The 22,277-nt window shown below is 46.6% G+C and overlaps 1 protein-coding gene across 25 annotated transcripts in view; it reads right to left on the bottom strand.

Annotated features, from left to right (window-relative positions):
- CACNA1B (calcium voltage-gated channel subunit alpha1 B) overlaps nt 1–22,277 on the bottom strand; it is a 314,217-nt gene that overhangs the window by 190,163 nt on the left and 101,777 nt on the right. For all 25 annotated transcript variants that reach the window (XM_030000172.1, XM_030000169.1, XM_030000168.1 and 22 more), the window contains exons 4-6: nt 15,233–15,324; nt 12,958–13,110; nt 7,892–8,079 (exon numbers count right to left, since the gene is read on the bottom strand). In XM_030000172.1, coding sequence (XP_029856032.1) covers nt 7,892–8,079; nt 12,958–13,110; nt 15,233–15,324 — 433 coding nt within the window. The remainder of the gene's footprint in view (nt 1–7,891; nt 8,080–12,957; nt 13,111–15,232; nt 15,325–22,277) is intronic.

Below are 22,277 nucleotides of genomic sequence, written 5' to 3'. Positions count from 1 at the left end.
TTTCCAAGAGCAAACACACAGTGACAAGAAAAGTTCAGCACTGGTGAACATCAGGTCCCAAGGGTAATCTCTCCCCAAGGCAAGGCTGTGGGAAATTTTACACTATATGTGTAACCCAGCTGTTAGGCAGATGCTGTGTGTTCTTGGCTCTGAGATGCTCTAAAAAGCTGAGAAGTCAGAACAGGCTCTTTGCTATGGACAAGACTGTGGTGGCACATTTCTTCACACACCTCTAAGCATTGCTTGCTTTATCATTGTTAAATTTTTTCATCTGTTTGCTCCTCGCTTCCCACAGTGTGCTGCATTATTAGATCTCCAACAGGGCTATGTCCACCTCTTTGACGACCCAGGTAAATCTTGAGGCCCTGGCCACATACTGTGTTCCCAGAGAGCATTTCAGCTCATGCAACACAATATCAGAAAGCCCAAGTAAAAGCAGAGCACCCTTGTTTTCATGCTGCTCTTGTGCAGCTGTTAATGCCAAGCGTGGCACCAGTCCCCCGGTCTGTTTTGCTGATACTGCTCTCTTCCAGCCCTGGGTCCTGACACCCCACATTCAACTGTAGCAAAGCTTGCCCCTTGGACACAACAAAGGATGCAGTGTAAAAGAAAGAAATGAGATCAGAAATGTGTTGTGTCATTCAGAGTGGCAAAACAAAACCTTTCCTTGTGCTCATTCTTCCTGTTAATGTAATGTAAGGAAAGCATTTCAGCTAATTTTTTCCCCCTTTTCCTGTCTGCTCACACTTTTGCTGGCTAAACAGTTTTATTCCTCAATATGTTAATTCAGAACAAGGAGAGCTGATACACATGCACACGCACAAAGAGTAATCATAGGAGACTGAACCCATCATAAACCACCTCAGCCACTAACACTGCAGGCTGCCAGCCCCAGGACACACAAACATCACTGTAAACAAAACCTCATTTATTCTCATCCATCTCAGTATCCAGCAATTATAGATTTGTGCTTTAGTGGACTGGCTTCAGGTCATTTCTAACAGACAGCAGACAACAGCACATTAGATGTATTAGGAGAGAAGAGCAATTTCAAAGCCACCTTCACAGAGTCCCACAGGATCTGCTATTGCATTTACTGCTACACCAAAGTGGGCGTGACAGTCACACATTAGGAAAGCCAAGTGCATAACCTCACAGGAAACCACAATCATGAGCAAAGGGCCAGCAAAAAGCCACTTAAGTCACCTTTAAGCCTTAACTGGCAGGTTTAAGAGGTGCTTTAAAGTGTGGGGGCTCTTGAGCCCAGGACGAATCTCACAAGCAGGCAGCAAGCCAAGAGGAACCTTAATCCAAGTCATCCAAGATGAAGGGATGCTGCTTTTATGTTATTTATTTCCCTTCTGCTTTCTGTTGCACATTCACCTGCACCCTTCCTCCCTCTTCCTGGTGGGCTTTGCACAGGAAACCATCTCACAGTCCAGGCAGCCAGTGCTAGTCACATCCAAACTCCTCCTGAGGAACATCACCTTTGATTCCTCAACTCACAGTTGTCACTGATGAAGACCAAGTGGCAATGGTTCAATCTTTATAGATAAATGCCCCCAGAAAGGCAAATGTGAGCTCTCCAAACAACTGGATCAAACAGATTCTCTTCTGCCCCTACAAGCCCCAACATATCCACCATCCCACCAACAAAACCATCTCGGGGTTGGACTGGAAATGGAACAATAATTATATCCCAAACTTCTATTTCTGTGTCTTTATAGAAATCAAGAAATCAAAGACATAAAGCGGAATGAAAAATACCAAGTGAATCATAAGCTATTCTAAATTCAGTGAGGGTAAAGTTCTAGTTGGGATCCAATTTAGGGTAGACTTATATTTTATTTGAACTGTTCATTCCTACTTACAAGCATATTAGGTTAGGCCCAGTCCACAGTCTTGAAATACCCACTGGACACTAATATTTGTCAGTAGAAAACAGAAGAAACATGAAAATCTCTTGCCATTAAGATCAAAAGAGAGTGAGTGTACACTTTGACATTTCTCCTTTCCTGCAAGGAGTCCCTATTTTGCAAAGCAAATTCCACCATGTAGCTTTGAACTCCTGCAGAGGAAAGATAAAAGGTGAAAACCCAGCTCTTTGAAAGTCAACATCAAGACTTCTGCCAACTTCAGATGAATCAGGTTTGACCTGTGGTTTGCTGTAGGAGAACTGGAACCACAAACCACACTCCTCAGCTCCTTGGAAGCTCATCATGCACCTCCACTGCAAAGGCATGACTACACCTCACTGAGGGGTATAGACCAGCTAGCTCAAACAGTGCTGGCTGTGTAACCACCATAGCAAGGAGCTTAAAAACCTTGCTAATCCACTGAGTATACAACGGAAAGCATTGCCCTCCAAGCTAACCACAGCTGCAGTGCTAGGTCTACCCTAGCTATCTCATTGAAGGCCACCAGTGTGTCTCTTCTCTGGTTACAGGCTTTGTAATGATGCTTCTACTTAGCATAGTAAAAGAATTGTTTTAATTGGGGAATTCATGGGCAGGCACAAGACTTTTCAGGCTTTTCTCACTTTGCAAAACAAGGTGAGCTTCCCATCAGGAATCAGGATCAATGGCAGGAGAGTGTTTCACAATGGAAAATAAGGTTCTTGCATGGGAAAAAATGAGAATTACTGCTATAAGAAGAGGAAACAAGGAGTTATATTATTGCCTCTTTAAAAAGTTTTACACCTCCAAATAGCCTATATTAGCAAAATGCAATAGATGAATCACTGTCATTCACAAACACTAAGCATGTAAACAAGATGATCTAAAATACCATTGTTTAATTTGAAAACTAGATCTGGAGGAAGATCAGGACTCAGAAGGAGTCAGATCCCAGGGCACCACAGTTTCTCTTGCTGAGCATCTGCATTATTTCCTCCCACCTCTGTATTTGTCCCCAATACTCAGCCCCAGTTTTCTTTACCCAGACTCTGCACCTTAGTTTGACAAGAACTTGGAGGCCATCACTGGAAACACTCTCCTCACCCAGCAATGCTAACATACTCAAGCTCCAGCAGCCACTGGTTATTGTCAGACAGCGATGCTTAAAGCATGGTAACAAGTGCAGCATGGTAATACTTAAACATATTAAAATACTTTATGAGAACTAATGAATAAATTTACAAATTGGTCCCAAGAGATAATCTGATCACCAGTTACCACTTTACCTCAGTAATGGCTCCCTCAGGCACAAGCAAAGCGGACGCAGCAACCCTTGCTGTCTCACATCACCCTCAACCCCAGTGTGATGCTCCAGGTGAACACTACTGCGAGCAGAAAGTGCCTACCCTGAGCAACAGAGCCCACAGCAGAGCCTGTGTCAGCATCACCAAACTAGGATGCAGAATGGTTGCATCAGCCCAGTGCAGGGGCTGGTCCACATTGCTGAGAGGCACAACTCCCGTCTCTGGACCTGCCTGGGACTAAACTAGTCCCAGCTGCAGAAAAAGAAGTCAGGTTTGCTACTCTAGGGCATGTTGTACTTGAGCAGCATTGCTGCCTGCAGTGAGCTGGTGCTCTAGGTAGGTTTTTCCCCTAAGTTCACAGTCCATAAGATGCTCTCCCTGTACTTCAGGGATCTCTGATCTGTCTGCACTGGATTAGACAGAAAAACTATTCACAACACTGGACGGTGACACTGAGTCCTCCCACAGTGAGGAAAACAGTTTAGTCACTCTATTTTAATGCATTCCCAGATCACTTTGTAGCCTTGAATTAGCAGGAGGTAAGAGCACTCCATTGACTGGAGAAAAGGTTCTTCCTTGTCCTCAGGACACAGCAACTTTCCTAAATCACCTGTTGCTCCTTGGACCTTTTTGAGCAGAAACAGGCCACAGCTGACACATCTCCAGCTCACAGAAGTGCTTGTCTGGGGCAATTGCTCTGATGCTATTGTACTGCTGATTCAGGAAGGAGTTTTCCCCAGCTTATTCTTAAAGCATTTCACCCAATTGATGATTCAGTCTTTTTGCTTCAAGCATAAATCACCTTCCAGATAAAGTCTTGCTAGAAAGATTTCATTGGCCCTAATTAAAATGAAACTCTGTGAAAGTATAAACAGTGGATCAGCAAGGAAATATTGGGCTGAGATTTGTGAACTTGCATTCTCCCTGCCCTCCTAATTCCTCAATTTATCACAGGAGAAGTGGTGAATATTTCCAAGGTAGATTACTTACTGCAAAGCCTAGCCTTTAATGCTATTTTTCTCTAAATCTGTAGGAAGGCTGCATCTGGACCACATATAAAGTCATCTCAATCCTTTGGAAATGACTGAATAACCCTCCTTTCTTTGGAAAGACCTGAGCCAAACCATCAAACTCAAGCCCAAGCTCCCTCTTTCCTGAACACCACTTTACACCAAACTCTTCAGCTTGCCTGATGCCACCACAGACCAACTTTTCAGTCTCAAAGCTGCTTTCAGGACAGAGCAAACTCTCCCCTTGGTTAAATTAATGCTGAACTGGTAAAGCACGTCTCACCCTGCGACTGACCCCAGCCATCACCACTGCAAACTAAAAAAACTAACTCTTCTGAACACCCCACAACAAATGCAGTAGCAGGAAAAGAGGAGCAATAACAAAGCCTTATTGATGCAGGGCAATAAATCAATCACCATTTTCCAGAAGGAAATGAATGGCCCATTAAGGAAGCAGTCATAACCTCAACTTCTCCATAATGGGTCTTGGTCCTAGACTGCCTGGCATCAAAGGGATTTCAGCCCTAAGAATGGACCCCACGTGGGGCTGTCTGCTTTAACAGCAGGAAGGGAGAGTGTTTGTACAAGCAAGGCAACAAACCTACCCCAACCAAACCTAACATGTGGCAGTGGGCACACAAAGGCAAGGGTGAAGGAAGAGCATGAGGAACAGCAGCTTTCCCTGCTTTCTACTTAGTTAGTGGGAGAAAAAGCACTAGCCATTTTTCTTACTAATGCATAATCACTGTTTACACAGACTGCATCTTGCCTCTTGTGGTCCCACAGCCTTTTGCAAATCTTAATTAAGCAAAACATTGAAAGTAGGTTCACAGCTCAGCTCTGATGCATCAGGGGAATGCTGGTTTCCTTAAGCAGACCAGAGGCTGGGGCTGGCAGGGAAACTAGCTCCACCATTGCAAAATTTTCCTAGCCAAAAACATTCTCCCTAGCAGCAGAGAACCCAAATGGTGAATCAAAGCTCCCTGAGCAAGTAACCTCTGACACTCACCCGCTGTCTGACCCTAAATATGCTGGCTTACTTCCTGTCCTCCACAAACCGAGAAGGACCATGACACATGTTCACTTACCCCACCGTTCAAGTTTTGGATGCAAGAGGCAACATCTTCCAGCTTCTTCCCATATCAACCCAGTATGGGTCCAGTAGGGATCCAGCTGATTCAGGCAGCATTAATATGCAGTTGCTGAACTGCCTGGTGCTGGATGGACGGACTGGTTGCATTGCTGTTAACCTCTGCACAGTCTGACACCCACAAACACCCACCATGCCAGGTTTTCAGTCATTGCTGCAGCGTGGTTTGGGCTTTTGTTTTGTTTTTAAATCTGATGAACTTAAGAGTAGGCACAGAAGAAACCAAAATGAAAGCCAAGCGGCCAGAAAACAGCAGATGACTGAAGCTGTGAAAAAGTTAAGGGCTGCACAGAGTGGATCTTCTCCACCCACATCTTTTCTCAGCTACTAACCTGCAAAAGCACAGCCAGCTCCTCAGCAAGCAGAGCAGCGCAGGGAGGGGTTGACACAGCATGCAGGGCAGAGCCAAGGGAGAGGGGGCAGAGATGGCTGCTGGCACTAGTTACATGAATGCCATCTGCCGAGTAGTCCCATGGCACAACACACACCACTCGTCCTCCACCCAACAAGCAGACCATCCAGAGACCCTCACATCTGTCAGAGACATGAACCCACCAAGCATTAAAACCTAAGCTGGGGTCTCAGACAAGGCTTGATACTATACAACAAATACTCAACTGCATCTCATCCAGGCATCTGTTTCCAATTAGATTAATGGGTATCTAGAATGATACTATAATAGTTTTCAAAGCAACCCCCAAAATCAATACCCCAATAGTAAGCCTGGTTTTTGCATGTGGTACAAAAGGCAGTTTGGGAGAAGATGATCTAATATACCACATATTGATTAATCAATTCCAGCCAGGATACTAATGGGCTTTTCTTACAACAGTTGGCACTACAAGTAAGGAGTGGGATTGCTGAATGAGAATGGGAGAAACTGGTTGTGTGATGAAGTTTCAGGGTGAGGGGAGGGCATGCAGTGGCGAAATGGGCCCTTCTAGACATCACTCTAAGTGGGCAGAGACTGGGAAGAAATGGAGGAACTGAGCAATGAATGGAGAAGGTAATAAATCAGATATATCGGCTTCAAACACAGCAGAATTGTACCTTGCAATTTACTGTGGTTGATATTAATAATACTTTCCTGTTGCTACAGAAACCCTCACAGGAAGGTCTGCAAAAGAGCCCAGCATGGGTCTAGAGTCTATAATGAAGTAGACTGAACACTTTTTAGTCCTACCAGCCAGTGAAATAGTCTGGAGGCATTATTAATTCCTACCTTAGTTATTTTTCCACATTAGCACTTCTGGCTAGGACAGCGTGGGGCAATTCAGATCATCTATGCACAGCTGTCAGATTGTCCTTCCTTCTACAGTCAACGGAAGAAAGCAGCCAGTGTAGCCATACATTGCTAATCATCACCACTCGCTCCCTCCTTCCTGCTCCTATACTTGATAAAGTCCATAGAAAATGGAAGTACAAAACAGCTGGACCACCCTCCAGACCCAAACCATAGCACTTTACACCCACTGTAGAAGAATGTGAAGACCTAAGCAAATCACAAAGCTGGGGAGAACAGGTATGCAACAGATACACAGGTCCCTTTCAGTTCCCAAAGGGCAGCTCTCACACTTTGCAAGAAAATATGATCCAGATGCTTGAAACCAGCTGAAGGGCTCTACTCCCAGCCTGTTACCAAGGGTTAGATGCTTGCCTCTCAAGACATGACACCTCAAAAGGGTAGGTATAAATTACAGACACCAATGAGAGCATTACACTGCCTGAAAGGCAGCGGAGTCATTCAGTTGTTGCTCATTGGGTGAGGTTGCCTTACTCTTTGTAAACTTGGAAATAGTAAAACTGACCAAGAGGTTTTGACCTTGAGTTGCTGTGACAGTCATGGTCCTGGCAGGCAGGAGGCACAGCCAGCAAAAACCCTAGCGAGAAAATTCAGCCTGGTATATCTTCTCTACAGCCAACAGAGTCATGCCAGGTGTGAAGGTGACTCATAGGGCTTTGTAAAATTGGATTGGAGTTGCCAAAACTAGTACTGGATCTTGGTGCTAACATCCAGTTGATGCTGTTCATTGATGTAGGTTACAAGTTTGATCACGAAGGCTAGACCCAGTCAAGAGAAGAAACCTCTAGGTACAAAATACTAATGAGTCACTGGTTTTGCCACCCTATATTGTGCAATTTGGTAACTGATTTTCTATGGGATGTCGTGAGAACATGCTCCTACTCACCCCAACCCATCCTACAACAGAGCACACCAGCATCTTGGAGCAATACACACCAATTCTTACACATGGCAACACCACACTGACACAAGACAGCATGTTGCAGGTAAGAAATTCTGTAGCCTCAAATGACCACAGGCCATGATAGTGGTTCAAATGCTCTTACAGGATCAGCAGAACAACCCCCGAGAAAATAGGAATAATCCTCTTAAAAAACAGGTTGGGGTGCTAATCAATAGGGGGGGGAAATGCACAAACTAAATTACTTTTTTTCCAGAACAACCTTTTCCAAACTAACACAATGCATAACAGCACCCCAGGAGTCCTACAGCCCTATCAGTGGACTCACATTGTAGAGGATGTCGGTCCATCCCTCCATGGTGATGCACTGGAAGACGGTGAGCACAGCAAAGAGGATATTGTCAAAGTTGGTGATGCCGTAGTTGGGCCCTTGCCAGTACTCCCTGCAGGTGGTCCCACTCTCACACTGCCTGGCAGGAGGCTCCTCTCCACAAGGAAAATCTCCCACCTCATCACCTGCAGAGAAGAAGAGTGGGGAGAAAAGTTACCGACTGAAGCCAGTCAAGCAGTTGGTGCTGCTGCATCCTCTTTTCGCCACTGCATGAATATAATTTACATTTCAGGCTTCCTTGTGCCCCTGTGGGCATGTAAAAGACATTATGCCTATGTAGTCATTTATATACTGCTATGTTGTAAGAGATGGTTTAGTTGCAGGGTGGAGCAAAGCCATCCCTGAAGTCCTCATAATTTATAGTTTGCCCCAGCGTTCAGCCATCTCATATATGAGAAACACCACAAAAAAAAACCCTGTGCGGTAAAAGCAAGGGCTTGGGAATGGTGTATACTTCAAACACTGGGAGCCAACAATACACCCTCTTAGAGCATAGCTAAGCGCTAAATATTGGCACTATAACATTAAAGCAAAAGGGCAGGTTCTTCACCAGTGGCTTAAGCAAGAGCTGCTCATGGATAGTCCCAAAATTGTCCAGATACAGATGTTAAACCACAGCTGCATGAGGAGTCCCGGCTTCATCACAGGGCAGTACCACCACAGCAGCCTGCGAGGTGGACTAACAGCTCCAGCCCCTCCATAAGCTTCATATTTCTGCCCTAAAGGGCAATGCCATGGAACATAGGCACACATGGCAGGGAAAGCATCTAGCTGTCAGCTTGTCTGCAGCAGGGATGGAGTTTCTCTGCTGAGTTTCCTTTTGGACCCAGAGAAGACAAAGGAGGATGAGTCTGTCATAGTTAAGGACCACAAAGGATGGCCAGAAGGGTGGCCAGCATCTTCCAGGGTCAGCTGTGAAGTCTGAAGTGTTGCAGCCCTCCAGAGACGTTGCAAGCACCACCACAGAGCAGTTTGGAAAACTAAAGTGCTCGGTTTTCAAAGTAAATAAGTATACTAGGTAATACTCCTATTTACACAGAGACACAATTCAGGAAATATTAAAGGGTTTTAAAAGTGACACATTATGGTAATGGAGCAGCAAACTGCACAAAATCAAATTCACCAGGGGGAAAACAAGATCAGCACTAATAATTAGGAATAATCATTCCATAGAGCAAAGCCTGCACGAGGAAAACAAGATTGTCACTGTGGGTCCAGAGCGGGGGGGGGGGGCTAATGAGGAGGTGGGGGTGGGTGTGACGCATTTTCCTGTTGACTCAACACCTTAATGCAGGGCATCTCTCTCCAGTTCCCATATGGGTCACCACAGGCTTTCACAAGGGAAAAAAGACAAGTCTGCAAAAAGAAAATACCAAATCTGGCTCTTGCAGACCATTTCTGAGTGTGCTTTAAAAGAGAATCCCATTTTATCTCTGTTTGGCCTTTTGCTGCGGGATAATGCTCTGAAAATGCAATGCACATCTACTACAAAGTGTCCTGGTTTCAGCTGGGATAGAGTTAATTACCTTCCAAGTAGCTGGTACTGTGCTATGTTTTGAATTCAGTATGCAAAGAATGTTGATAACACTGATGCTTTCAGTTGTTGCTAAGTAGTGTTTAGTCTGAAGTCAAGGATTTTTCAGCTTCTCATGCCCAGCCAGCGAGAAAGCTGGAGGGGCACAAGAAGTTGGGAGGGGACACAGCCAGGGCAGCTGACCCAAACTGGCCAAAAGGGTATTCCATACCATGTGATGTCACGTCTAGTATATAAACTGGGGGGAGTGGGGATGGGGGATCGCTGCTCGGGGACTAGCTGGGTGTCGATCGGTGGGTGGTGAGCAATTGCACTGTGCATCATTTGTACATTCCAATCCTTTTATTATTACTGTTGTCATTTTATTAGTGTTATCATTATCATTATTAGTTTCTTCTTTTCTGTTCTATTAAATCGTTCTTATCTCAACCCAAGAGTTTTACTTCTTTTACCGGTTTTCTCCCCCATCCCACTGCAGGGTGCGGGGGGAGCGAGTGAGTGGCTGGGTGGTGCTTAGTTGCTGGCTGGGGTTAAACCACGACAAAAGGGTTGGGGTTCTTTCCTTTTTAAAAAAGGGACCAGAACTGGTCCCTACTCCCATGGCTGGGGAAGACAGAGAAAAGTGGAGTCTCAAGGAAAAATGGGAAACAAATGTGATGCCCTTCTCTGCTGGAGCAGCTTCAGGGCACTTGGGCTGGGCCAGCTGTGGAGGGTGGCTGCTTAAAATAATCCTGTGTCAGCAGAACAGGAGAGCATGGAGGATGCAGGGAGAGGAAAACAAGTCAGACATCCACCGGAACACGTGCTGCCATTAATTTTTACCCATTTTTCATTAAAATAGAGAAGTGTTTCCACTAGCTCAGAACAGTCAGTCAGGCTGAGTGGCAAAGGCCTTGAATAACCCTTTTGCCATATTTTGGTCCCCAGCAACCCTCTGTTGCAGTATATTACTGACCTACCCAGGGCTACTGGATTAGCAGGGCTACAGCAACATTTGCTGTTGACACCTCTACTCGATTACCTCCATGATGTGCTGAAGTAACAGCTGGTACCTCTCACATGGCTCCTGATTCCAGGAAAAATCCCAGGAGTTTGCTCACTTTGGGAATTTGGAACAGAAACAAGCATGAGCAACTCCTCCTCCTCCAATCTGCTACCCTCTGACAGAGACATCTCTTTAATGAGGTTCACATTTCCACACTCAAGCCAGCTTTTGGAGCCCGTGGTATCAGGCCTGGGTTTGTTAATGCACCTCTTTGGAGATGATAAGCACTTAGGTTTTAAAAGGCTCAGCTGATGGCTTTGTGGGATGCTCTGCTGCTCTGCTCACAGGGGACCGCAGCGCCAGGAAACCTCACCACACTCTGCCTTTCCAGAAACACCATCGCGCCATTTCCCGCCGAGAAAGTGGAATCGATCCCCGTAATTCATCCGACAACCAGCTTGTTAGCCCTTGACAAAAGAAGGGGTCGGTGCCTGTAAACACAGGCGCCTTCCCACACCACCCGGCCAGTGGATTCAGGGGGAGGTGAGCCCGGCCACGCCACGTCCTCCCACTGAGATGCCAGGTGCTGCAATGCAGAGATATGCAACGCACACAACAGTTTTTCGGCTGCACTCCCAATTCCTAGCTGGGAGCCACCCAGCAAGCAAGAGTCACTTACACACGACATTACACGTGACAAAAATCTGTTCTTGGTCCCCAAGCCTGGCACAGAGATCTCTCAGTCATCACTGATGTCAGAGAGTTGTCACAAGAGAACACAATGAGCTTTGGGGTTTATTTTTCCCTTTTACGTTAACTAGTTTCTGGGGAAAAAAGCCAGAACAAAACAAAACAAAACACTCTTCTCTTTAGCCCACCGGCCAAAGTCAGCCCATTAGGAAGACAGCCTCAGAGCTCAGCCTGCAGCTGCTACCTGCAAACAAAGGATGCAAACATCACCCACCTTGTTTGCAATTTAACAGACCTGAAAAGGCTCCTAGAAAATGCAAACCTGCTCATAACTGCTTTCTCCCTGCCATCTCACCAAGAATGCTTCTGCTTCCTACACACCTATATTGTCACCATTGTTATTATTCCTCTGTAATTGCTGCAATAGCCCCAGAGACCTTGCAGTGGGCTGAGACCTGTTTTACTTGGCATGAACACACACACCCCGCAAAAAGATTTTCCTCTCCAACAAATCCAGTCCAGAAAATCATTTCTTCCAGGAATCCTCATGCTTTGCTCACAGGTCACAACACCTGACTGTCCTTTACAAGTTGTGTTATGTTTTTCTAACATTACATAGGAACATAAGCAAGAAAACAGTTTTACCCTGCTTTTGCAAAGCTCTGTATAAACTGAATATATTAAACTATTTCCATGTTGTTGTTAGAAAGCACTGTGAAGGATGCCCAGAGATTTGGCAAGGATGTTGTTTTATTACCATTTGAATGCATATAAATAAATCAATATTAAGACCTATTAGTGATAATCACTAAAAATACAAGACTCTGTTCTAAAGATAGTCAATTGTACCTTAAATTGCAATCTTTTGGAGACAAGAACAATATTTTCATCTGTGGATAGCCCAGATAACCAACACATTAGCACTACTATAAAGGAATATTAAAAAATTACATGGAAAAAATTGGCTTTTTTTTTTTTTTTTTTTTTTTAATGGGAATGAGTTCTGAGCCATGGACAAGCAGCTGGCTCTGACATGGCAGCCAGTCCCAGCCAAGGGTCTCTGAGCATTACTCCCTTCTACCTCCATCTTCCAGAGTTTATCACTCATTCACATGCAGACACATCATTTACTCTGCAGTACCCAATTTCCCTTGCCCTTCTCTGTTTGAAGGATATTTTTATCCTTTCTCCATCAAAGGGCTCCTTGCCTTCTGTCTATTGTCCTTTTTTATTTTTTTGGTTGCTCCCAGTCTTTCCAATCTTACTATTTCATACTGAAGTTTTCTCATACCCATGCAACTTGCCCCAGAAACCTTGCAAGGATATTCAACATTCAGCAGCTGTTCATAGCGCTAAACCCAATGAAAATGTAAACAGAGACCAACAAATAAAAAAAAATAAAAATAAATTTAAAAAAAACCCAAAAACCACCCTTCAACAAGCTGGAGCAACAGGAATTTGGTTCTGTATTTCTACTATGAAAAAATTCTCCCATGAGAGGAGGCCCTAAGCACCTTTGTCTCCCTCTTGTGTAAACTGAAAGCAACCCGCTAGCATCAGGGGTGCCACAGTGGTGTAACAGAGAGAGGGGAATCTGTCCCAGTGCATGTAGGGTGAGCACAAAAGTCTATTAACTCTTAGAGTAGGTGGGTAAAGAGGGAGAGAATGCAGTGAATGTGGAAAAGGAGAAAGGAAAAGCAACATAAGAGCAGGATAGAAAGCATCCTGATGAGATGAAGGGGACTAGAAGCATCGTGACAATATGCTGGGAGGGGAGCGAAGCTCAAAGCTCACCCGTCTCGTTAGAGAAGCAGGTTTTATGAAACTTCCCCATGTAAAACTCCAGCCCGATGATGGCAAACATCACGATGGCGAAGAAAAGGAGCAGCCCAATCTGAAGCAAGGGCACCATCGCCTTCATGATGGACTTGAGGACAACCTGCAAGCCTGTGGGGACAAGGAAAAACACATAATCAGTGAGGGAAGGAAAACAAGGGCTTGGGGGTGGGGGCAAGGTAGGACAGAGGGGTTGTCTAAGGGATAGCTTAGGACTGGCAATATCAAGCAATGCTGCTTTTCCCAGGATGCTATGAAAAAGATGCTACAGCCATAATGCACCCAAGATGCGAGAGAGACAATGAGGAGAGTTATCTTTTTCTGACCCCTTTTCTTCAGATCACAAATTCAAAGGTCTCTTAAGCTTCAGAGACACAAAAATGACTTTTCCTGAAGCCAGTGGAGTCCCAAGACTCAGCTTGGAGCTGGAGCAGGTCCTTAAGGCAGATCCTGCAGCAGTGTGGATGCAGCAGCAGAGCTGGGCATGGCTGTGGTACCTCCTGTGCCAGGGAGGGCAGGGAGCGCTGGGTTGTAGAGAGGCTGCCTCTCCCTCTGTGACACACAGAATAGCTGTGATGTTGCTGTGCCTATCACACCCTGCTTCTGGAGAAACAAATCCCTGTCTCCAGGGTTATCCCTCCATAGCTTTTTCGCTGGCACTAAAACTCATTTTCAATTAAAACCAGGGGAGATAAGGCAAGAGAGGTTGAAGAGATGGAGGTGTCAGATAACATCATACAGACGCACATAACAAAAAAACTTCAGCGATAAGCAGCAGCTGAAAGCCACCTTGGTGGCCTGTCCTAAGGTACGGAGCATGAAGGATCATCATGGTCTTGCCACCTTGTACAACACTACTGAGGTCAATATGGGTGCATGCAGAAAAAAAAGCATGAAGATCTGTTGGATGGGAAAAATACTGAGAGTGTAGAAGAAAAGCATATACCATCCTTCTGTATGAATGCACCTCAAGATTGTATGTATGTTTAATACAGGGGAAAAAAACCCACAGCACGCAGCTTTCATAGCAACACTAAAAACAGGGGAGCACATAATGTTCTGTTGGAAAATACTATGCTGGTCCAGGACATATCACTGGGCGGGAGAGCACATCCTCCTGGAGGGAACATGCAACCCACACCAGGACAGGGATAGCCCTGAGGGGCCACCTTACTTCTCAGACATCCTTAGACTGTCACTACCACAACACCATATTACCTTGCACAGGCAAGAAGTCCACGAAAAAACAGCCAGCATCATCTCCATATCAGAGATCCTGTTAATATATGACACCTTTCCCAAGCCCAGCCAAGGACCTCTCTTTCATGGAAATTCAGATTCAAGCCCTGCCCATGAAAGGATGCTGATTTCAGGAAATTTTGGTGCTGTTATTGCAAAGCATAACCCCTTGCTGGATTTCTACAGCACCAACATTTCAGTCCTGAAGCAGCCAGGGAGGTGGCAGAGCTGATGCCCCAACCCACCGCCCAGGAGGAGAGGGGGCTGCCTGCCTCCCAAGGGGTTAATGCAAAGAAGAGCAGAGCATCCCATAGAGCAGTGGTTCCCTTTCACTGGCTCTTGCTACAGGGAAAAATCTCTCTGTTCCACATTCAGAAATGAAATCCACTCCTGACAGCGATCCCCCACTAGCGGGCAGAGCAGCTGGTGAACAGCAACAAATAAAAAGGCAGTAAGCAACGGTGTGGGGACTTTGATGGTTTCAGGGCATCAGCAAGGCATGATGCAGCTCCTCACTGGAGCATTCAGACCCTTTACGTTAGCATGCAAGATATATCAAGTTGCCCAATGAGTAAGCAAGACCAAGTCTTATCTGCTCTTTCCCTTTGTTTTTTTCCCCTTATTAAAGGGGTAAAATCCCCAGTGCAAGATGCTCAGCTGGTAAAAACTGTCAGAAGATCCAAGTTCAGGGCTGGGGGCCTGAAAGCTGCAAAATTTGCGTCTCACGTCTTCACACCCCAGGGAGTTAATTCAACCCCAAAGGCAAAGGAGCCCTAGGACAAATCCCTGCTGCTCACCTGCAAATTTGGGAGCGCAGTGCTGAAATCGGCTGGCTGTACACAAAACGGGATGACAGAAAATCAGAACCTAGCAAGGGCAGGAGCCACAGACCGTGGAGAAGCAGGGGAAGAAAATATTGCTCGGAAAAGCATGTAACACCCCAAAAGCTATAGAGCACCTTTGACTGTGAAGACAACGTTATCATGACACTCACTTGGGATTCCTGACACAAGCTTCAGGGGTCGTAACACTCGGACAGCCCGCAGGGTCCGCAGGTCAAAATCAGTCCCAGCAGTTGCTAGAATCCTAATTGTAAAAGGGGAGAGAGGGGAAAAATTGAGATTAAATGCAAATTCCTCTTTCTAAAGCATGGATAAATGTTGTGTAAAACCAGCAAATAATCAAGCTGCTCTAAACTTTATACCTGTGATCCCATTGCAAATTGTGTCCACTGAAAACCATCAATTCACACACTCCTCCAGAGCTGCTGAGCCTTGCTCAGACTATAAGAAAATCTGTAATATCTGCCTGCTTATGAGGCCGTTTACAGATAGTGAGCAGGCGTGGCTCTGGCCCTTAAAGAGCAGCACCCTGTGCTTCTAGGAAAGCATACACCATTTTTCAGAAGGAGACAGTGAGGGGAAAATAAATCCCTCAGTTATGCTAGAAATTACCAGCCAGAGCTTTTACCTATAATAAATCCAGAATTCCCTCAAGTACTGATGTCTGCTATTTCCTAATATCTAAAGCAGTTTCTAGTTATACAGTATACTCTGTGCATGCAAAATTAATTTTTGTTCAGAGCATCTTATTTGAGGAGAATATCCAGAGAGCACAGTGCAAGTATTTCTTCTGATATGCTGCAGTAACTCTGGTAAGAAATACAGCCCCCAAACCAGAATGATTCTTAAAAATTTAAGTGCTCTGCACAGAAAATGAAATGGCTTCACTGGTTTAGGGCACAGCAAAGGAATAAGTATTGTCACAGTGTCCACAAGCCACAATGATGCAAACTCCTTAAGCAAAGACCCTGCAAGGCACACTACCCCACAGAGAGTATGGCAAAACTGTGTTCATTAATTACTGCAGCACTTCCTATGATGCCTCAACCAAAACATTCTTGATTTGAGACAGGGTTCCACTAATACAAGCCAACACACAGTTAGTTCAGAGCAAAAACCCTCACACCAGCTCCCCATTGACTGCACCATTTAAAGTGGTTATAAGCAATTGCCATTAGCTTTTGCTAGTTTCTCCTCAGGCTGTTCTGCCAAGGTGGAAGTGGGTGAGCAACCAGCCCACCAGCGGGGTCTGCAAGCCCCTAACCACCTGGTACCAAATGTATGACATGCCACCACTTTGTTAACCACAACTGCTGAAAGTGCTGCCCATGGGGACCCAACCTTGCCCATAATCTGACACTGCCCATAATCTGACACTTTGCCAACCCTTCCTCAACAGCTACAGCAGCAAGAGACTTGCAAACCTGGCTGAAAAGTGGGATTCCAGAGCTACCATAAGCCACAGGCAGAGCTGGAAGGAGGCTGCCAGACTTGGGCAGTGAATCCCAGGCAGTCCCCTGGGGATTAAGCACCCAGGCACAGCAAGTATCCCATGCCGGAGCACAGAGATGCTCTGAGAGGTGCAGAGCACCCACAGTGTGTACTCGCGATTTATCTGCACCTGCCCAGGAGCCTTTTTTCTTGGTTCCTGATAATAGGCTGCTGCAAAGTGGCCAGCTACCATTAAAAAAAAAACATAAGAAAAAGCAGAGTTTTTCAAAACAAGACATAGTTTTACTATGTAATATGTATTATGCAGGATGTCTGGCAAACTCAGCAGTGGAGGATGTGGCTGTGTAGGGAGCACTCAAAGCACAGCTACACTTAGATAAAAACCCTGTCCTTGACTTACTGACTGACTTAGCACTGCCGCCAAGCATGGGCCAGGGAAGAGCAGGATCAGCATTGCTGTGCGGAAAGGGCCAGACTCAATCAGCAGGAGGTGCTGGAGTTCAGGAAAAAAGCATGCTGAGACGTTGGATGGCAAGAGAGGCAGCAGCAAGCCAGGACCTGAGGAGCAGAGTATCTATTCTATAGGACACCTGTTCCTACATTTTCTTCACCAGAAAATTCACATTACATCAGCTCTATCGATGCAGTTTGAGCATAAGCAACAGGAGACAATTTAAACTAAGAACCATCACATGCAGAGACTTCTAATTTAATCTTCTGCACCCATGCCAATGATTTAATTCCTTTTCTCCCTTCCCTCCATCCTCACAACTTAATTGCTCGCTTATAAACCTCTGCAGTCTGGGAATAGCACACACTTCAAGTCAAAAGATAATCTTTAACATCCACCTTGGATGTTGCTACTAACAGCACAATTAGTCTCCAGTGAGCTAAGATGGATTTGTGCTGTCATCAGGCACAGCCCTGGTTCCTGGTACAAGCTGAGAGAAGGGGTGCTTGATATGCTCATCATTTTGTTTCTAAATTCAAAGAGAAAAGTGGAGTGAATGGGGGACACCATCAATTAGTCCCATGGTGCCCGTAAATGTTCCAGTGGCTGGAGGTCTTCATTCCAGGCTTGTCTTCCTAATAGGCTTGATGCTAAACACAGCCTGCTCAAACTATGCCAACACCCTCCCCCCACCACCCCCAGTCAAAACCCCTAATCATTCATTAATTCGCACATCACTAGCACTGTGATCCCCTAGCTAACCTACACAGCGCACCCAACAGCCCACCATCTCCCATGGCTGGAGAGTTGGTCCATGGATCATATCAAACCACAGTTGAATCGTGCAAACCATCCATGCCTGTAGAGCTGAGCTGTCACTGCTACATCTGCCCATGAAGGAGCCACTCTTGAAAAGCAATACAACCCTGGCCAGATTTTGCCTAGAGAGAAAAAAAAAAAATACATCTGCACCCTAAACAAAGCCACTTTTGGTGGAAGAAACAGAAGACCGAGAGGATGAGGCCATAGCTGTAGGTCTAAAAAATACGCATTTGTGCCCTGCGGGTAAATGAGGCAGGTGGTAAGAAAACCCAGCTGGTCATCCAACATGTTTCCTGCGCTAGTCAAAGCGGGGAGGGCTGGATGCTGCACCCTCCTCACACTGTGTGCTCACAGCCATGGCTCGGCAGCCCCAGGCAGGCTGTCCAAAGACTGGAACTGGGCAAAGAGGGCCCTGGGCCTTTCAGAAGGGTTACGTGCTCAGGGTCCATCCCAGGAGCCCTGGCACATGGGGTGTGCTGTGGTTTCAGCCCAGCCGGTAACAAAGCACCAGGCAGCCGCTCGCTCACTTCCCCGCTCCCGGCCACGGTGGGATGAGGAGAAATATAAAGGCAGGCTCATGGGTCGAGACAAGGACTGGGAGGGATCGCTCCCCACTTATGGTCAAGGGCAAAAGACAGGCTCAACGTGGGGAAGAAACAAAATCAATTTAATTGACTACCAATCAAACCAAAACAAGGCTAATGGGAAGTAAACCCAACCTTAGCACACCTTCCCCCCAGCCCTCCCGCCTTCCCGCCTCAGCCCCACTCCCGGTTCTCTCTCCCCAGGGGAGCAGGGGCCGGGGGCCGGGGTCGGTTCCTCGCCCCTTGTCTCTGCCGCTCCTTCCTCCTCGGGGGCAGGAGGACTCCGCGCTCGGCCCCTGCTCCGCTCCGGCGTGGGCTCCTCTCTGCCCGGGCTGCAGGCGGGCCTCTGCTCCCCCGCTCCCCTCCACGGGCTGGGGGACACAGCCTGCCGCCTACCGCGGGCTGCGGGGGCATCCCCTCCTGCCCCGCTCCTCCTGCCCTCCTCCCTCACTGACCTCGGTACCCGCAGAGGGGTTCCTCTCCCATCCCAACCCCTACTCACCGCAGGTTCCCCTTCTTCGATCTGCTCTCCCAGAGGCGCGACCGCCGTCGCTGAGGGGCTCGGCCTGGGCCAGAGGCGGGTCCGGCTTGGAGCCGAGCAGCTTCTCTCACAGGAGCCACCCCTGCGGCCCCCTCCCCCGCTACCAAAAAACCCCTCCACACAAACCCATAACAGGGTCTTACCGCTCCAAAGGACCCACTGGCAGAAACCTGGTGCCCGGTAATTGCGAGGGAAGAGCCGAGCAGCAGCTTTCAGCAGTTGGAGCCCAGCAAAGCAGCTCGGCAAGGGGACGTTGTGCCAGGGTGGAGATGGTGCCTTTTCTCCCTACAAAACCAAAGCTAATTTACAGCTGCTCAGCAGTCCATTCCCCTGAACTGTTCACAGACATGCGTGGAAAAATGCCCCAGTGAGGCAAAGGCCTTCATTAACTTTGTGGCATTTGCCTAAGTGCCATGTTTCTGGTTTACTTTTTCCCCCACTGCAGTTGAAAGCTCACAGAAGCCACCGTGAGTTAGGCCAGAACAAGTTGGAAATTATCGTTAAAAATAAGAGAAACAGAGAGATCAAAGATGCCGGCTGACAAGCGCGTCCTGACAATTCTGCCAAAGCCTCCCTGGCTGCACAGCGAACAGCTGAGAACAAGGCAGAGGTGACGGGCGAGCCAGTGCCGCAAGAGAAAATCAGCTGTGAAAGGTAAAAAAAAAAATAGTAAAAGAGAAGATTTTAGGAGATACCTCACAAAGAAGAATAAATGGCTTGCTCTGCAGCCCTTTTTGTATCTTAACAGGTTGTACAGAAACACCGAGATTTGATAGGCTTAGGATATTGCCTCTGATAGCACTTCAGGTGCTTAAGTGCAACAAAATCTCATTAAATAAGTTCCTCTGTGTAATTTGCCTTTTTTACAAGCAGGATGGCCGACCATCAAACCTTTCTTGCTCATATGCTGCTGTGGAGGATCTGGGCACACGTCCTGCCAGCCCAGCAGTGCTCAGGAGCACTGCGCTCGCTCCTCACTTTCATGATAACTTGGTTAAATGCTGCTTTCTGTATCACCACCTCCACTAATGAGCTTTGACTGACATCTGTTCCCAGAGACAGAGGCCAAATTTGTGATAAATACTTGATAACTTTTGTTCTAGCAAAGCCTGGAATAAATTATAAAAGCAGCTTATTCCTTTGGGCATAAAAGAAAGCAAAGAATGAAGGGAAAGTTCCTTTCCTGAACATTATGCTAACATAAATAATTGGCAATCCATTTCTTAAAGTACCTCAGAGCTCAGGATTTCTGTGTACTGGTTCAGCGAGACACACGCTTGTCATATAATACTGCACTTTTCAGAGCTACCCAATAATAAATCTCCTTACTGGAGCCCTGACTAAAGAAAATGCCTCGAAACTCCTTCAAGCTTAGGCCCAGATCTCTACATTCTGAGGAACAAAGTGGCAAAAAGCTAACCCTGCTCCTCAAGATCATGCCCACCTTGTCCTCCTCCTGCCTTAATGGCCTTTCAGTGGATTTATTTCAGTTTTTCCAGGTGATCTCTGGGGGAGCAGGTGACAGAGGTGCTTTGCCTCTCCCACAAGGCAGGAAGAGGAGGAAGAACAGAAACACAGGAGATGTCCCGAGTGAGAGCCAAGAATAGATGGTCAAAAACACAGGGTTTTCTATACATGTTTCTGCTTATAGGAGCTACAACACCTTGGGTCCAGCCTCAGCAAAAAGCAGCCAGCGAGGCCATGCTCAACACACACATATCTGCAGGTGACGGAGTGTGTTTTCTGCCCGGTCTCCTAGCATCACTGTCTATAAATCACAAGGGAGGCTGCAGGAGAGAGCAGGAGAGAACTGGAACTGGCTGCAAGTCCAGCAGCTTCAGCGTGTCTGCTTGTGAGCAGATAACATACAGCTACAGCAAAAAGCAGCCAGATTAATAACTGAGAATGATTAACACTTCCAAGAGGATCTCACCACTGGACAACACTGGTGCCAGGGCAGGTTCTGCTAGAGGAGCAATTGCTGGCATAAGCTGTAGGCATTTTTAATGTAACCTTGCTATTTATTATAAACTCTAGTCCTAGAAAGTAAGTGGAAACAGCATTTTTTTCAGAGACCTTATCCCAAACACCTGTTCCTAAGAACCAAATCAATCTCTTCAGTGGGATTAGGAGAAAGACTAAATACCGACCAGACAGCTTCCCTCAAAAAAAGATAAAACTAGCCAGCAGTACAGCAGCTGTCTTATGAAAAGAAATAGCAACCATCACTTCTTACGCACAGATTCAACCCCATCTAACGCAGACACCTTGGCAGCATCAACTCCAAAATCTCTGACAGAAGCAGGAGCACAGAAAACTCCAGCAAATCACCCCCATCCCCAGAGCCTGACACAGGCTGCTGACATTTAACAAGCCCCAGTGACCCCCAGGAAATGGAAACCAATGGGAAAAATAAATAAAATAAATATCTTCATAAATACTGGCTAACTAGTTTAAAGACGGTTCCTCCATCTGTGGGTGGTCTGTGGGCGGACCGTTGCCACTATCTGTGCTACCTGCTAGCTGTGACCCTCACCCACCCGCTCCTTCCCGATTCCTCCTCTGCTGCCTGGGGGGTGGAGAAGGTCCCCAACCCCACAGGAGTTGTCACCCCCACCAGGATCATTGTCGCCGTGTTCATGGTAGCTAGTGACCCACGGGGAGAACCTGCAAGGTCTTTCCGGTCCCTTGCCATTGTGGGAACACTTAGGAATTTTACAGTAAAAATCAAGTGAAAAGAAGTAATGCTTTCGAAATGAGAGATTCTCCAGAAAGGATTCATTTCCCTCAAAAAAGGCCCATAAAATTCATCTTAAGTACCTGGCTTTTTAACTGGTGTTTTCCCTTCAAAAGCATACGCAGAGCATTAAAAATTTACAAAAAAAATATATTCTCCATTTCTTTTGAAACCATTTGCCATGGAAGGCTGCTCTGCCTGCTGCTTTCCTGAATGACTGAAGCATTTTAACCCCAAACTGGCACACAGCATGCTTCTGGCTGGAGCTGGCAAGACTTTCCAGGATCAGGAATACCAGCAGCGCACGAACCAGCCCAGGACAGCCACTGGCCTCGCCATGCACATCCCAGCCTTTGAATTAATGGTCTTTATTTGGAAACACCAACTTCTCCAGTGTCTGTCCTGCACAACAGCCAGGAACCATCTACCTAGCCAGGGGAGCCTAGGACAAGTGGAGGTGGTCACCAAGACAGAGCTTCCTATAAGGAAAGCTGCTGCCCAAGTGAAGGTCTGCGAGGGCTGTACCCCACACTCCTGGCTGGAGAAGGGTGCAAGCTCCACCTATGCAAGGTGAGCTCCGGAGGAGTCACTCAGGCAGTGGGAGGAGGAG

Source organism: Aquila chrysaetos, chromosome 24 (genome assembly GCF_900496995.4).
Source record: "Aquila chrysaetos chrysaetos chromosome 24, bAquChr1.4, whole genome shotgun sequence".
Lineage (NCBI taxonomy): Eukaryota > Metazoa > Chordata > Aves > Accipitriformes > Accipitridae > Aquila > Aquila chrysaetos.
Note: the sequence above shows the minus strand (reverse complement) of the source record. Positions and strands in the feature narration are given on the sequence as shown.